At 41.1% G+C, this 16,425-nt stretch overlaps 2 protein-coding genes across 4 annotated transcripts; one reads left to right on the forward strand and one right to left on the reverse strand.

The window, feature by feature from the left end:
• Positions 1-40: 40 nt before the first annotated feature.
• ogfod2 (2-oxoglutarate and iron-dependent oxygenase domain containing 2) lies at positions 41-8,914 on the reverse strand. 2 transcript variants are annotated; one of them, XM_004565788.2, is made up of 7 exons: positions 8,675-8,914; positions 8,501-8,557; positions 2,978-3,088; positions 2,790-2,889; positions 1,955-2,079; positions 967-1,224; positions 41-825 (listed from the first exon to the last, which is right to left on the reverse strand). In XM_004565788.2, the coding sequence occupies exons 1-7, from the start codon at positions 8,807-8,809 to the stop codon at positions 559-561; spliced, it is 1,053 nt and encodes a 350-aa protein (XP_004565845.1). In that variant the 5' UTR covers positions 8,810-8,914; the 3' UTR covers positions 41-558. The 2 variants fall into 2 exon arrangements, with proteins under 2 accessions (XP_004565845.1, XP_076746768.1); XM_076890653.1 differs by lacking the exons at positions 2,790-2,889; positions 2,978-3,088 and having other exon boundaries at positions 8,675-8,714.
• A 1,523-nt stretch (positions 8,915-10,437) lies between these two features.
• Positions 10,438-15,518, forward strand: LOC143421446 (gypsy retrotransposon integrase-like protein 1). Of its 2 annotated transcripts, XM_076890655.1 has the most exons (9): positions 10,438-10,782; positions 10,858-11,081; positions 11,544-11,737; positions 11,834-11,945; positions 12,054-12,192; positions 12,304-12,358; positions 12,457-12,714; positions 12,793-12,909; positions 14,992-15,518. In XM_076890655.1, the coding sequence occupies exons 2-9, from the start codon at positions 10,913-10,915 to the stop codon at positions 15,247-15,249; spliced, it is 1,302 nt and encodes a 433-aa protein (XP_076746770.1). In that variant the 5' UTR covers positions 10,438-10,782; positions 10,858-10,912; the 3' UTR covers positions 15,250-15,518. The 2 variants fall into 2 exon arrangements, with proteins under 2 accessions (XP_076746770.1, XP_076746769.1); XM_076890654.1 differs by having other exon boundaries at positions 10,439-11,081.
• Positions 15,519-16,425: the final 907 nt, after the last annotated feature.

Below are 16,425 nucleotides of genomic sequence, written 5' to 3' on the forward strand. Positions count from 1 at the left end.
AAAAGTTTGTAGAAGAAAAACTTCCAGGGCAAAGAGAGAATTTTAAAGCCTTATTTTAGGAGAAATTCAAAAGTTTTAAACAGTTTTATCAGATCTGATTGGTGATTCTGAAAATGCAATATCCTATGACGACTGGAAATCTTCACCCAAAACACTGAGTGGCAATATTATCTCAAGAAAATATTATAAAACGGGACACTACACTAAATGTCTGAGCCAAATATTAATATTATTACTATTCACAGCAGATGGCTGCTCCTCCCCAAGAATCCTCCTTCCTGTTCAAACTGAGTTTTTCCTCCCAACTGTCGCAATTGGGTTATTCACAGGGAAGGGGGTCATCTGATTGTTTGGCTTTTCTCTATTATACGAAGCACCTTGAGGCAACTATATTTGTGATTTGGCTGTATATAAATAAATCTGAATTGACTATTACTAATATTCATAAAATAATCATCCTAATTTCAAATGAGTCATATTACTTCATAAGAATTCGTTCACTTTAACGTCTTCCTATAATCAGCCCGTGCAGTCTTTAGTCAAAAGGAACTGGATGCATCACGTCAGCGCGCATGAGATGTTCTGTGGTGGATCAGAGTGTTTTGTGAAGCCATCAGCAAAGCCCTCCGCTTCCACCAATGTGGGTGTCCTGTTGCACATGGGGCACTGTTTATTTCGTTCCTGTGAGGCTCTCATCCAGATGATGAGGTTCCAGCGCTGACCAGAAGAGATGGGTAAAGCACCATGCATATGTTGACCCCGATGGAGGAGGCCCTCAGTCACCCTGTGTTCAACCTCTGAGCACTCCGTCTCACTTACAGGAACCTACAGAGAAGGCAAAAACTATTAATTATACTTTTGTATCAAATAACTTTTTTATTATTTTGTATCTATATGTTTTAGTTGTACACAACAAAAATGAAAAACATATCATAAACAACATCATAAATCATAGCAGGGCATCACCTGTCTCATATCACCAAAATAAAGGTTGCCCTCAGTGAACTCCTTGCCCAGTGAAACATTCAGGGTGACTTCTGCATTGTCATAGTGGTAGCTCAAGTCCAGATCTTCATTCATGTCATATTTGACCACAAAGGCCTTGTGACTATCCAGACAGCACCCCCCACAGTCTGGATAAAGCAGGGAGGTGAGTGGCAGCAAGTACTGTTCACGGAGAGGTGTGATGAAGTGCTCGTCAAAGCCCAGCTCATTAAGGAGAATCTGCAGATACAAGGAAGAGCAACAAGACAACTTATACAGCTTTATTTCTACAAAGGTAGAGACACTCTCTGAAATGTTAATAAAAGCACAAATACAGGAATTTCCAAATCATTTAAACCGTCCATTTAAATTGTTATACCTACAAAAGGCAGCATATCCAAGTAATGCTTACAAAAAGAAATTCCTGTGATTTTTTTAGCTAATTTGGTGAAGTATTAGAAAATAAATAATTGCATTTATTTTTTTGGTTGGGCAAGTAGTTAAACATACAGCCCCAACCTCCCATCAACCCCACTCGTTTGCAGCAGAAGGCTCCTCCTCCTTGAGCCTGGGTCGTTTCTTATGGTTAACAGGGAGTTTTTCCTTCCCACTGTATGGGTTAAATCCCCATATAAAATCTATCTACAAAGAAAAAAATAAAGCGCAACTTGAGACTGAGACAGCATTGTGGGAAATCTTGGATGCTGAATCCTCCAAGCTAAAAAGGAGAAACAGCAAACAGCTTATCACCACATAATCCAAAAGCCAGCATCAGTGATGGTATGAAGGTACATTTGGCATGGATCACTTGGACATCAGTGAAATTAGACAAAATCTATAATAGTTCAAGCTTGTGGCCCCAAATCTTGTTTTTAGAGTCATTAAAGATGTAAACATCTGGCCACAACTGCACAGTTAAGGAGATGGTATAGAGTGTTTTCAGTGGTTTCAGAAGGCTTTAATTTATTACCCCATACTGGTTCATTGTGTTGGGTCTTCCTTTAGGGGCTGCAGACTGCTCAAAGTGCTTTAACTCCTCCATAAGATCCTCACAGAAGCTCTTGTCAAATAAAGGAAAGCGATACACTCTTGGAGCTGCAACAGAGAGGAGAGAATGAGTTAAAGATGCTCTGTGTGGCATAAAGCTGTGGAGTTAACGACAATAAAATGTCTTGATTGTCTTGAGCTGTGGTAAAACTTCGGGCACTGTGATTCTAGCCCTTTCTTCTCCGCCACTTGTTATAAATCAGTAGTTCTATTAATAGACATCATTGCTTAGCATTCAAACTGAGCCATCACGTCTGTTATGGCCCTAGCAGGGCCTGCCGTGACTTTGACCCAGTATGAGTGTGTCCTGCCATCTCTTCCGCCTTAGGTGCTGCCTTTTTTGGTACAACTGAATCTACTCAGCAATTAAACCAGATAAGTCCAAAGAAAGGAGAACTCTGATGCCAGAGAGCCTTTTATTTTGGCTTGCAGGTTGTGAGGTGTGTTTGCTGTGGCTCTGTGTTACTTTCTGGTGTTAAAGCCTTTTTTTAAACTTACTATCTGGTGACCAAGTCCTGGGTCTTACCATTTTCTCCTTTCTTTCAAAGGTGACAACAACTTCCCCATCTCTCTAATTGGATTTGTAATAACAATATTAATAAAAGCCTTAATTTAACAATTTCGCCTCCATGTCTCCCTTTTCTCAATTCAGACATTTTTTGTTAGTCTCCCACATCACCTGGACTTTTTAGGGAAATGTAACAACTTCACATTTGAATCTCTGTCTCTGAGGAGTTAAAAAGAACTTCCCAGCTTACCCACTTGTTCCTCCAACAAGCCTAAGAGGCCTTCTTCGGTGGCACTGTCGCTTTGACAGTACTCAACAATCTGTTTGAACTCTGAAGTAAGGTAAGACTCCTGAGGGGAAGTGAAGTGCAAATGTGTTTTATCAAGGTGTTAATGTTTCATTATTCACAATGCTGATGATGGTTAATGCAGTGACTACCTGGAGATGGTAGACATGAGGATGCAGAGGCCGGTAAATATCTTTGATAGCAGCAGCTCTTTGAGCAGATGTCACACCTAGATGCTTTCGTCTGTCCACTTCCTGGGAAATCTAAACATAAACAGGGCGGACACTTTCAGTTTATTAGTAATGCAAAGATTTCTCATTTGTTACCTCAGCTTCTTTTCATAAAATATTAATTCTCTAGTTATTCTCTGTTTGTTATACCTTCCTAATGAGTTAGGCTTGAATGCTTCATGGCATTAACAGGTCACTTATGAATCCCAATGATATTGATACCATCCTAAAAAGAGATTCTCCTTTCTCTTTTAAGCTGATCCAGGGCCAGCAAATTGAAGTGCACATAGATGCCACTAGTGGAGCATCAGCTGTTCTCAAAGAGCTGAAAAACATCTGTACTACAGACATCAGAGGCAGCAGAGTTTAAATGTTAAGCTGGCTAATCGCTCACATCCAGAACTGCCATGATTTCAGCAGCAGCAGCTTAGTTTTCAGTGTTTTTTTTTTAATATATCTGAACACAAATACCAGTATGTACAGTGTGCCCCAGCAAAATAGCAAAAAAAGGTATAAATTAAATCCAGATTTCCTCTGTTATTTTCACCGGTAGCTGGTAGCCAGGTGATTATCAGCAGTTACCACGCCTACCTAGCCGCATCAGAGCCATTTTCCGTCAAAGACCTCCATTTTAGACCCACCTATAGACACGTGACTGGACAGACATCACATGCAGTAAATTTGGGCCCACGTGGGTTTTGGCCTTGGAACGTCTGATTGATTGAAGTAACGTGAACGTGGCATCGTTACTGTGATTCTATTGGCTCAAACAATTAAAAAGAGGTGTCGATCGTGCAAATTGACCAAAAGAAACCAAAGTTACAGCCTCTCAGAGTTTAAAGGGCCAGAGACCAATTAAACACTCCATGCGCACGGCAGAAAAGGACCATTACTAGGGCTGGGCCAAATTATACTGTTCACGGTAGTACTGGTACAATGTTAGGCAACGATAGGAAAATGAAATATTGCGATAGAATATGGGTAAAATGCGCATGCGCAGTGCCTTTGTTTTCATACGCACACAGCCGAAAAAGCACAGCAGCAACAGAGAATGAGAAGGGGCAAATCGGATTGTTGAGTGAAACGGCTGAACCAGAATTGGTTTGCAAAAATGGTGCAACTTCAGTGATGCGTTTGGTTTGGTGTTTGTCCGTCAGATACACAACAAAGCACATTTTTTGTGCATGCCGTCATTGGTTGTGTCCAAATTCATGGTCTGCATCCTCCTGAGACCGATTACGTCACAGCGACGCGCCGAAGGCTGTCCAAATTCGTAGACTCCTCTGAATGCAGCCGACAAATGCGTCCTCCTTTTCCCCGAATTTGAAGGATGGGTCGGGTGTGTCCTTCGTGGCCTACCATATCCCAGAATTCAAACTCCAGTTTCCAACAATGGCGGCCGCTACTAAGTTTTAAAATTACTCATACTAATCTTTCTGGGTCACAAAATAAACTTTTAATATATTTTCAGGGGAGAAAGTAGCTGTGTAAACATCAAATATCTGCTCGGTTTATCAAGATATCGCATATTTGCAAAAGTGCTTCAACGTTTTCGGAGACGTCTGCTACCCACCAGCTCGATAGCTAGCCGGGAGCTCGAGGGTTACTGAAGCCGCCGAGAATGGCCCAACTCCCGGCACATCATTTTCAGATCACCGCAGACTTTCGCTACTCAGGTTAAACGTAATATACAAGTCACTCAGACAACCTAAAAATGTTATTGTTTGGCTTTTTTCAGTGTTTTATTTGTTCACGAGTAAATTGGTTTGGCTGAGATTAAAGTTATTAGATTAGATTAGATCAAATAAAACTTTATTAATCCCCCACGTGGGTTCCTCCTTGATTTTCATACAGCTGACTAAACGTCAAACAGAAAACTGATTAAACAGAAGTGTGAGATGGTCGAGAATTTACGCCAGTGTCCTGTTATATTTTAGATGGCACAGAGAAGATGGCCGAGTTTATTACACTCCACCGAGACAGTGGTGACACTGATCAGAAGGCTAGACCGTCCAATTCCACAGCCGTTTACTTCCAGCCTACCCGACCTTCTGAGGACCCGGCCCACATAGACCACGAAGGCCGGGTCCTCAGGAGGATGCAGCCCATGAATTTGGACACGACCGTTATTACCGTATTTGTTGGACTAAGGTGCTCTAAATCTGGGAGTAATCTGGGTCCTAAACTCCGTCCGATTCAGGTCCCAAAGTCAAACGAACACTGCAGCATCACTGAGAGTTAAAAACTGTCTAAATTCTTTCATCTTTAATAAAACGATCAGCATTGCTGCTTTACCAGGTCTAACTATGAAGTTTAACATCCAGGCATCCATGAAAACAGAATTTATTACATTTAACGGAGTTAGCAGGAAGTTAGCCCGCTAGTTTCGCTAGTTACCCAAGCACGATATAGCATGTTCTGACTGAGAGATTTCTGAAAAAATTCAAACGTACAGCTCTGCTATCACTTCCAACATAAATGAAGACAGGAAACTAAACAGCAGTGATGTTTATAAGGTTACTGAAGTTGGGTTAGCTGGTATATAATGATGTGCTACGGCAGCAGTCCCCAACCTTTTTTGCGCCACGGACCGGTTTATGCCCGACAATATTTTCACGGACCGGCCTTTAAGGTGTCGCGGATAAATACAGCAAAATAAAACTAGTACCGGTACCGAAAAAAAGAAGATTTATTCATAACACACGTGAAAATACCCAGGAAAACAGAGTTAACGGGAAAAAAAACGATTACAAAATAACGCTGAAAACCAATAAAAACCCTGAAAAACATGCATTTCACACCTGAGTCTCAACTCTCGCGGCCCGGTACCGGTCCGAGGCCCGGGGGTTGGGGACCACTGCGCTACGGGATCACTAGCAACACAGCTATGTTAGAATAACATAAACAGTGAAGCTGGAGGATGAACGCTAACACTTTTCCACTCGATAAAAGTTAACATGAAGGTTCCTGATGGTTAGAGATAAATGCAATCGCATGGCAGGATGCTGTAAACAGACCAAACTTCAGTCAGGAGAACAACTGAAATAATCCATCCACAATAGAAGGTTAGTCATTAATATACTGCAACAACATGGGAATAGAGCAGCTGTGATAGAATACAGGGCGATAGTGGCTCAAGAGTTGGGAGTTCGCCTTGTAATCGGAAGGTTGCCGGTTCAAGCCCCAGCTTGGACAGTCTCAGTTGTTGTGTCCTTGGGCACTTCACCCCGTTGCCTACTGGTGGTGGTCAGAGGGCCCGGTGGTGCCAGTGTCCGGCAGCCTCGCCTCTGTCAGTGCGCCCCAGGGTGGCTGTGGCTGCAATGTAGCTTGCCATCACCACTGTGTGAATGGGTGGATGACTGGTTGTGTAAAGTGCTTTGGGGGTCCTTAGGACTAGAAAAGCGCTATTCAAATGGCCATTTACCATTTACAACATTAATGAATCAATGGTACAGAAGTGGAGGAAGCAAGAAGAATGAGTTGAATAAAGTTTGATTCATCTGACTGCTTTGTTTCGCTTAATGTGCCTTTTAATCCCATGCACCTTATGGTCTGAAAAATACATATTTGATTTTTTTATTTGGCACACTGCAGTTTAATGTTGCAAAGCACCTCTTTTTACCTTCAGTGGATATTATACATGGTTATGCTCAGGATATGTCAGCCCATTTCTACTGGAAATGCCTTTTGGTTAAACTTTCAGCAAGGAATTTGCATTTGCACTGTTAAATTTGTATATAGCTTTAATGCACATAAAAAAAACAGCTGCTTGTTTAAGTGAAAATAAATGGATGGGGGTTTTTTTGCGCTAGTAAAGTTGTGGAGTTGTATTTTGTCTCGCAAAAATTATATCGTCAGTTATATCGTTATCGCAAATTTTCAAATATATATCGTGATAAATATTTTTGGCCATATCGCCCTGCCTGACCCATTACCATGTAAATGTGTGGTTAATTCTTCAAAAATGTATTTTAAAAAAAAAGCATTTTTAGGCATGTTAATAAAATTAATCAATTTATGCTCTTAAATACCTAAAAAGTTCAACTGGCATGGTTTTTTGTACAACGTCTGGATATTCATGTATTGACAGCGCTGTAATTTTTCACTGTTTCACTTTAAAAACATAAATCTTTGCACAGATGATGTTTAAATGTTGGTTACTGAATTTCTGTAATGAAACTGAGGCATATTTTAAAAGGGTTATATGCTTAAAAAAAAAAAAAGGGGCGAGGATAAAATCTACTTACTTTTTCTGTGTTCCAGTCTCAGTAACCTTGACACAGTAATATCTGCTTCAATATTTACACCTCGGATGAAATTTCACAAGTGTTAGCTTTATTTTGATACCAAGATTGTAAGCACAGAGTTTGTAATTGCAGAGAAATAATCAATTACATTTGGGTATTGCATTTTTGAGCAGGAAGCTCAGAAACCCCTTTGGGACTTAAGAAGTTATGGTGATAATTAAGGAGGTAACACCTCAAATCTGATGAAACACCTGGCGACGCATAGTGGTTTTTTTTTTTTAAAAAGCCGAGAAATGCACCGTATTTGATAGCTTGCTGCAAGACCTCCATTAGTGAGTTAGCACGGATTGCGCCGTGCGTGGAGCTGGACGGTTCTTATCATTTTGCAGAAAAAAAAGAGACTGCTAAAAATAAAAACATAAGAGGTTTTTGGACAAAGCTTGTGTTCTCCATTCTTTAAGCACTGGTTCAAGCACCGTTTCAAAAGTACAGATTTGGCACCGGTATCGGATAAAACCTAAACTATACCCATCCCTACTAAACAGAGGCATCTTTTACAAGTCATTCAGAATCTACTACTCTTGATGCCATAATGCTTTTTGGTTCTTAATTTATAACTGCTGCCTTAAATGTTTTATTATTAGTGGTCCAGTGCGGTTATTTTTCATTTGATATTTTTATGTTGTTTTATTGTTGGGTTTGGTTTTGCCAGCTTTAATGTAAATAAATAAGCGGTCTGCAGCAAAACTGGGTTTGGGTCATCACTTTGTCTTCCAAGACAACGACCAAAAACACATTACAGTCCAGTCAGCATTACTGACTGGTCTGTAGTCCGAATCCCATTGGAAATCTGTGGGGTGAATTAAAGACCAAGGTCCATCACAGAAGACCATCAAAACCAGAGGAGCTTGAGAGATCCTCCAAAGTAGGAGGGATTGCTCACTGTGTGAGACTTGCTGCAAACTACTACAAAGAGCTGCACCCTCTTATCCAGCAAAAAAAGACAAACAACTGACTGTTAGCATCCCCGGCACGCTAATTATTTTGAACTTGAAAGTTTTTTGTGAAATCATTTTGTTTCTGTGTACAAAGCACAATAATGTAAGGGTTTCAAATACAACTGGGATGCTTGAAACAGCTGTGTCAAAAATCTCTTGGCCTGTTTAACAGCACTTGTAAAATACAGTATACTTCTTACCTTGTTGAGCACTCCCTCAAACTGTTCATCCGTGACGCAGCCCAACTTCTTCAGCAGCTGCGCGGTAACAATTAGCAAACAATACACACCTGTCAGCTCACAAAGTTGCCATGTCACCATTTCTCATCATATTTGTATTTCATATCAAAATGTAGCAAACTGGTATCCACTCACTGCATGGTAGTCCAGCCTGAACTGCTGCTCGGACACAAAACGAACATGGAGCTTGTATTCCTCCAGGAAAATGTTATCAGTCGTGAAACAGTCACAGGTATAAAACCGAGGCTTTTCTTTGCCTTCGTTCGTCATTGCTGCCTGTTCAAAGATAACTGCTTAAGACACAGGGAAAAACATTACCACGGACACTACTGTCAAACGCACGCCCTGTGACGTTGCGCTCAGTGACAAATATGTCACCTCCGGTTCGACGTCCTCCAAATTAAAAGCACCATACATACATACATCCCATTCCATCCGTCAATAGCCCCTCCGTCCAAAAGGCGTCAAAAACATGAGACAGTTATATCAAATATGAACAGCCCTTATATACACTGAGCCTAAGTCCATGTTTTAATTTTTATTTTCGTGTGTGTGTGTGTGTGTGTGTGTGTGTGTGTGTGTGTGCGTGTGCGTATACACAGTATGTCTATGTGTTTGTGTGTTGGGTGGGTGGGTGATGTTATAATCTGTAGAAAAATATAAGTATTAAAAAAACAAAAAAAACATGCACCTGGGAGTCAGATGGAGACAGTCATGGACTCGAGATGTATCAAAAAAGGGACTTATTGATTTTGTCTGTTTTCCACTGTATGTGCAGTAATGTGTCAGTTCGCACTAGTTGAAGTTATGACGCCTGTGGTTAGACTGTAATCATGAGTTTTAACAGAACTAAAGTGGTTTCAGTATAAAACTACACTTTTTAGTATGATTTTGAAGGTTCCTGGAGGAACATTGGATGCACTTGTGTCTGGATCATTGCTTAGTGAAACTTGTGGTTGACACTGAGTTCGAATGGATCATGTTCCACATGTTCCCTGAACCAGATGGTGGACAACGGTGGGATGCTGCTGACTTCAACTGAAGGAGTGGGGGCGCCAGTCACAGAGGGCTCTTACTACTCAGCCTCCATCGGAAGTTATACATCAGTTTGGTTTTTGTCCTGTATTGAATGCTTGACCACCTCTTTATCCTCTCAAGGATATTTAAGTGTGCACCAGAGTGCACAACAAGTCTGTTTTGTGGACTTGGGTCCACCTTCTGTGGGAGATGCTTTATGAATATGGGGTTTCTGCCCACTTACTGTGAGCCATTTGGTGCATGTGCAACTGCAGTAAGAGCCAGCAGTAAGTCAAACTATTTCATGGTGGGTGTTGGACTTCGCCAGGGCTGTCCTTTGTTATGATACTCTTCATAATTTTTATGGACAGAATTTTTTGGTGCAGCCAAGTGGTGAAAGGCTTCCATTTTGGTGGCCTCATGATCTCATCTCTGCTTTTTGTCGATGATGTGGTTGTGTTGCTTTTTTGAAGTCGTGGCCTCCAGCTTACAGTGGAGTGGTTCACAGCCGACTCTGAAGTGGCGGGAATGAGAATTAGCATCCTCAAGCCTAAGGGCATTTATTCTCAGCTGGAAAAGGGGGGATTGCCCACTCTGGGCCAGACACGAGTTTTTAACCAAGTGGAGGAATTTAAGTATCTTTCATCTTGCATCCACACCCACACTCACATATGTTCACAAGTTCTATCTAATGACTGAAAGAATTAGATCGCCCATTGCATGAAGGGTGGCTGGCCTCTCCCTACTTCTGCGTTAGATCTACGTCATAACTTATGCCATAACCGGATTCCCATTTTACCCTACCCAGCAACATTTTACGTAACCTGAAGTGACCAAACAAAATACCACGACCACTTGAATGGCGTGGAAAATTGTAGTGTAGGGATAAAAGATGCTTCCGGTTACTACATAACCGGTCTAAATCAAGCTTTAAGTCAAGATTTACGATAGATTTATACTTTTTAGAGCTAAGGTCAGAAGTTAAGTCATTCGAGAAAAACTGATACAAATAAACAAAAACCAACCAACAAACAAAAAAATACAAAAAAAAAAAAACTTAGCAAAACTTAGCAAACTGCTACTTCCGGCTAACTTTTAGCTACGATTGTTTTGTTTTTCTTTTTTAAGAGACGTCTCTGAGTACCTACGGCTATACTTCCAGAAGGGGGTGCTAAAGAAACAATAATTGATAGCAACCACCTAAAGGACAAAGTAGAAGAAGACAGGTACAGTATTTTCATTCTGACCTGTAACTCTTGTGTTTCTGTAGTTTAGATGCTAATGATGCCGTTGGGCAAAAGGTATTTCTATGTTTAATAAGGAGCACACTGGCTGTGCTCACTTTCATCCTGTGAAATGCTGAGCGTGGAGTCACTGCCAGTGGCTGAGGAGGAGGTGGTTGAATCCAGCTCCAACAAACTCGGAGACATTTACACGTTTGTGGCTAAAGGCAGTTTTCCTCAGACGATGAATCCGATACGAAAGAAGAACCTCAAGAGATACGCTCAGAAATTCATCATCGATGGTAGGGCTTCATTCAGTCACTCGGTTCAGCAGCGGTGTGTGTTGCTTTTGTTCATCTCCAGCAGTCAGTTTAACTCCTGGCTTCTCCCTCCCCTGATTTAAAATTTCCTTGCTAGGCTGGTATAACGTTTAGGGCATGACTAGGTGGATCAGTAGGGATCTGCAGAAAATGCGGCTACTCACAATTCTAAAACTGATCCTCGGTGCTTGCAAAAATGAGCTCTTGGGCACTTTAGATGAAAACGATTACAGGAATAATATTCATTTTTAGATAACCTGTTTATTTGCCGAATTAAAGATAGACCACAGCTGTTTTCAGGCAGTTCGCAGTTTTGATCATGTAAATGTCTACTTTTGCTAGAGATCAAGACGACATTAAATGCCTACATTTATAATGCGGTATGGTATGACCCGGGATTAAGTTTCTCACTACATGATTCCCTGATTTATATCTGTGTTCAAGAGGGCAAGCTCTACTATGTGGGGCCCAAGAAAGAAGAGAAGAGGGAGGTGGTGATTGAGTCTGAGAGGAAGAGGCAGATTTTTCTTGACTGCCACTTCAGCGATATTGGCCATCACCTGGGCCAGAAGAAGACCGTCCACAGGATCCAGAGCAAGTACTACTGGCTGGGAATCATCAAGGACGTCGTGGACTGGGTACACACATTCCTCTGTGTATGGTGTTTGTTTGTTTTTTTCAAATCTGTTAGGAATACTGACAACAGTGTCTAACTTTTGTTACCACTGTTTCAGATAAAAGTCTGTGAAACGTGTCAGCACACAGAGAGAAATAAGAACCAGTCGAGAACTATTCGGCCAATAAAAGTGGATGCACCTTGGGAAATTGTCGGGATTGACACGATAGGTTTTTGCCTCAGTTCATTTTAAAATATTCTCTTTGATTATGTCTGCAAGATCATTTCTTTCCACAGATGTTAGGCTGACTGTGTGGTTTGTCTCTCCTCTTTGTCAGGGGCATTGCCAGAGACCCAGAGAGGCAACAAGAATGTCACGGTGGTGATTGATTACTTCACTAAATGGCCAGAGGCTTTCCCAGTGCAAAAGACAGATGTTGCCTCGGTTGCAAGATGCATCTCTAAATGCATATACAGGTTGAAAACAACTTATTTGCAGACCATGCACATGAGCAAAATTACCAAGAATTAAATACCTACAGTGGTGCTTTTCAGCCTGATGCTGATCTTTGCTCTGTTTTTAATCAGGTTCGGTGCTCCTAAAATGATAGTTTGTACACAGAATGCTGACTTCTGTGATAAGGTGAGACTACAGCAGCAGAATCGTATAAAATAATAAGATTGAGAACAGTAGGTCAACACTACGGAGGCATGTTTTGATCTTGATTTTTAATTTTCTAGGTGACAAAGGTGCTGTTTGAAAGGTGGAGCATCACACAGAAGGTCTCTCCTGTGGACCAGCCTCAGCTCAACCCACTCCACGACTGCACAAGCCCTCTGTTGAAAGAAGCCATACTGCAGATGGTGTCGGAGAAGCAGGCAGAATGGGATGATTTTCTCGACCCTGTGCTGTTTCTGTTCAGGACATCCACCAACCCCACAACAAAGTTCACTCCTTACTCTCTCATGTTTAACAGGACAGCCAGTTTACCAAATGAGGTGAGACTGCAGGAGATAAGTGAGCTCTAAACACCTGATTGGTTTGCCATTCCTCAAACATAATTTCCTTTCATGTAGAACGCAGCAAGTCGGCTGAATCGTGACGAGCCGGAGCAGGATGTGTACTCTACGAAGGAGAAGGCCTCTGCGTACATGAGTGTCATTCAGGAGCAGCAGAACTCTGTTAAGCAGCTGGTAATTCTCATCATTTTCTTCTGTCTTCCTTAAGTGAAAATGGATGCTGGTGATCGAGTGTGCGATCGCACGAATCCAGGCAGAGGTCAGGAAGTCTGTTATAAAACAATAGTTGCATCCTAATGAAGTTGTGTGCAAAAGTCTTGAGCCACTAAACATTTCCTTATATTTTGCCAACAAGGAGCCAGATAGTCTTGTCATTTTCCTAACGTGGTCTTGAACAGCAGTTCCCCAGGCTCTGATCATTCTTCACTCATTGTCAGTTCAGCCCTTGTACCTGAATATTTGCAGGGGATTGGTTTCTGTTATGTTAAGCCACTTAGCACTGATCTGTGAATCACTCAAGCATAAACAAAATGCAGCTAACTCAAGGGATGAGTCATTGTTGTGTCCGCACATAACAGACAACTTGGCAAAGAATCAACTTTAAATTGTACCTATAGGTACTTTGTTACTAGCTGTCTGTTGCAAAAACACACAATTTGTGCACTCTTCTTTAGTTGCCAAAGATAACGCCTTTGACAGATGTGAAATAGTATTTTTGCACCACTAAGATGACTGACAAAAACTTGGCATATGTGGACATGTTGTGCAGTGTGTCCTAAGGAAACGGGACAAGTGGACGACAAACGATGTGGCAGGAATGAAAACAACAATCTACAATAGATGAACCGTATGAGAAAAGTCATGTCTGTAAGAATTAGAAAAATATCCTGCAAAGTTCTGACAGAAAATCTAAGACATGTGTCTGACCCATCTAACGATCACTGAAACCTGTTCAGAAATTATCTCAGTGGAACGATGACTGACAGGAAGCTATTGTTAAGGAGGGGAAATGGGGAGAAAAGGCTGAGGAATGCCAAATTCCACAAGAACTGGACTGCAGATAAGTGGCAGCAAGTCTTTTGGAGTGATAGATCCAAATTTAAAATCGTAATTAGTAGAGATGGACCGATCCAATATTACGTATCGGTATCGGTCCGATACTGACCTAAATTACTGGATTGGATATCGGAGAGAAATAAAAAATGTAATCCGATCCATTAAAAACCACGAAAGCACCTCACAAAACTTGCGACATGGCGTAACTCAGCTCATAACCTCAGCACGTCGGAGCAGTGTGCTCACGTGATAGAGCGGCTGTGCAAGACCTGTCGGAGGTCTGGTTGAGCATTTGTAGCCTCGCTACCAAACCGGCATTTCATCTCCGAGGAAGTGATCCCAGAGAGAAGTAAAGGAAGTGTGTAAGTTCATCTTTGAATATTTGTAAAGCATTCCCGCGTTAAACTTAACAACCGATATGTGGAGCGACTGCCTCTTCTCTCCCCCTCCCTCTCCTGCTGCTACTTCAATCATGAAACTGATCAATGATCAGCTGATCGGATTTTCTGTCACGACTCTGTCTCTCTTGTTTGTTTTTGGCCCACTTCGCACCAGAAAGAGGAAACCAGCAGCTGAACAACATCAGCACGTTTAAGCTTGATAAGCTGTTGTTAGAATTTATTCATTATTACTTTCTACACCAGGATCCTTTTCTACGTAGCTGACGGCTGTAACTGTGCAGGGGCGGATCTAGCAAAGTTTTGCTAGGGGGCAGGTAGGGCGTTAACAGAGATAAGGGGGCACAAAGAAATACTTTTCTTTCTTATTCTCATTTAAAATGTCTAGCTTTTAATAAATAATTATCTGAATCTTACAACCAAAGTTTTAATCTGATGTAAAATATATAGAAGTCCATTACTGTATATAGTAACTATTAAGTCTAATATACCCTAGTAAGCTATAGTACTTTTTCCTTTCGGAAGGTACCATCTGTGCAGTCTGCACTTCTGTTGTAGAAAGATGTTGAATCTATTTAATAATTGTGGAAAAATAATTGATTTCAGTGCTTTTTTTTTTTTTTTTACACGTGCGTTAAATTAAAGTTGATTAAGTCGATTTAGCAAATTAAACTGATCTATTAGAGAATCACATTATAACATCCTCCATAATCTCTGTTATTAGCCTTAAATTAAGTGACAGCAAACGTGCATGGAAGCTCATTTGGTTTTTGTCTCTTTTATCCTTTGGTTCCATGTTCAGGTGTTAGCCAATATGAATGCAGCCTACAAACAAGAGAAGAAGAATGCCAAGCGTAAGTCACACAACATGTCCCCAGTGACCTTTAAAGCGGCAGACCCCATGTTTTCTCCAAGAGAAGCACCTTCACTGAAAAAAGTGAAAGAGGAGCGTTTGTATTTGACTTTTCCCGTTGAGACGGTGCTGGCCACCGAGCAGAGCAGCTCAGAGGATGTAAAGACTGAGTTAGTGTATCACTTGGCTGAGTCCGATGTAAACTGAGAAGGGTGTAGGTGCAGAAGATGTTCCGGATGTTGGTGATACTCTGGTCAGTGCAAGGCACCAAAGGTACCTGAATTATCTGGAATTTCATCCGGAATCCAACCAGCGGCCCACATCTTCTTTTACGCCCACACTCTTTTCCCCAATGAACTGTTGTTTCTCCTGAAAATCATCTTAACTTATTTTCATTTTGCAGTACTATAAAGGTATTTGTACCTTTTATTTGCTAAAATACTTTACAAATAAAGGTGTTGTTTCATTTATGTATACTAGATGTGTAGTTATTATTAAAGCCTGACCAATTTGTCAGTGGAAAATTGTTATCCGATCATCACTCATTGATATCGGCATTTACAACAACAGATAAATGAAAATTTAAGAAGTAAAAAAAGAGAAGAGAGAAACACCCTTTCACCGTGTTACGAGTGTCGATATTGCATTGTTTGTCCACCAGAGGGCACTCTATACCTTGTTGCAAGAGTTCCTGGTGATTTAAAATGTATATCATCTTTGAAAAATATGCTGGCTCTACTGCACATCACACAAACTACAAAAACAAATGTCTCACTGAGCTAATAAGTTTATAAATATTCAAATTTGTTGAATTAGTCATAAGTAATAATAGAATTTTGGTTTCTAAACGTGAGCTCAAATAGTAGTTATTTCACTTTAGTTTTAATCCATCCATTCTCTTCCACTTATCCTTGTCAGGGTCGCGGGGTGGCTGGAGCCCATCCCAGCTACCACAAGGTACCAGTCTATCACAAGGCTAACACACAGACACTCACATTCACACCTATTACCAGTTAACCTAACCCCACTAACTGCATGTCTGTGGACTGTGGGAGGAACCGGAGTACCCACAGAGAACCCACGCAAACTCCACACAGAAAGGCCACGTGGTTGATTCGAACTGAAGACCTTGCTGTGAGGGAGCAGTGCTAATCACCCCGCCACCTTGTTGTCTTAGTTTTGATCTCTTCCAATAAATCACAGATATGTATGAAAGTCACAATAATTTCGAGAATTTCTGTTTAATTCACTAAATAACAAAAAGATCACAGTGACTGTAAAGTTGACTTTCACAACCTCAAAAGTCAGTGGACAAAGTAACACAAACACCAAGATTCTTTAAAACTCTGATGCCATCTTTCAGTCTGATATGACCACAGCTGG

The sequence above is a fragment of the Maylandia zebra genome, linkage group LG12 (genome assembly GCF_041146795.1).
Source record: "Maylandia zebra isolate NMK-2024a linkage group LG12, Mzebra_GT3a, whole genome shotgun sequence".
Taxonomy (NCBI): domain Eukaryota; kingdom Metazoa; phylum Chordata; class Actinopteri; order Cichliformes; family Cichlidae; genus Maylandia; species Maylandia zebra.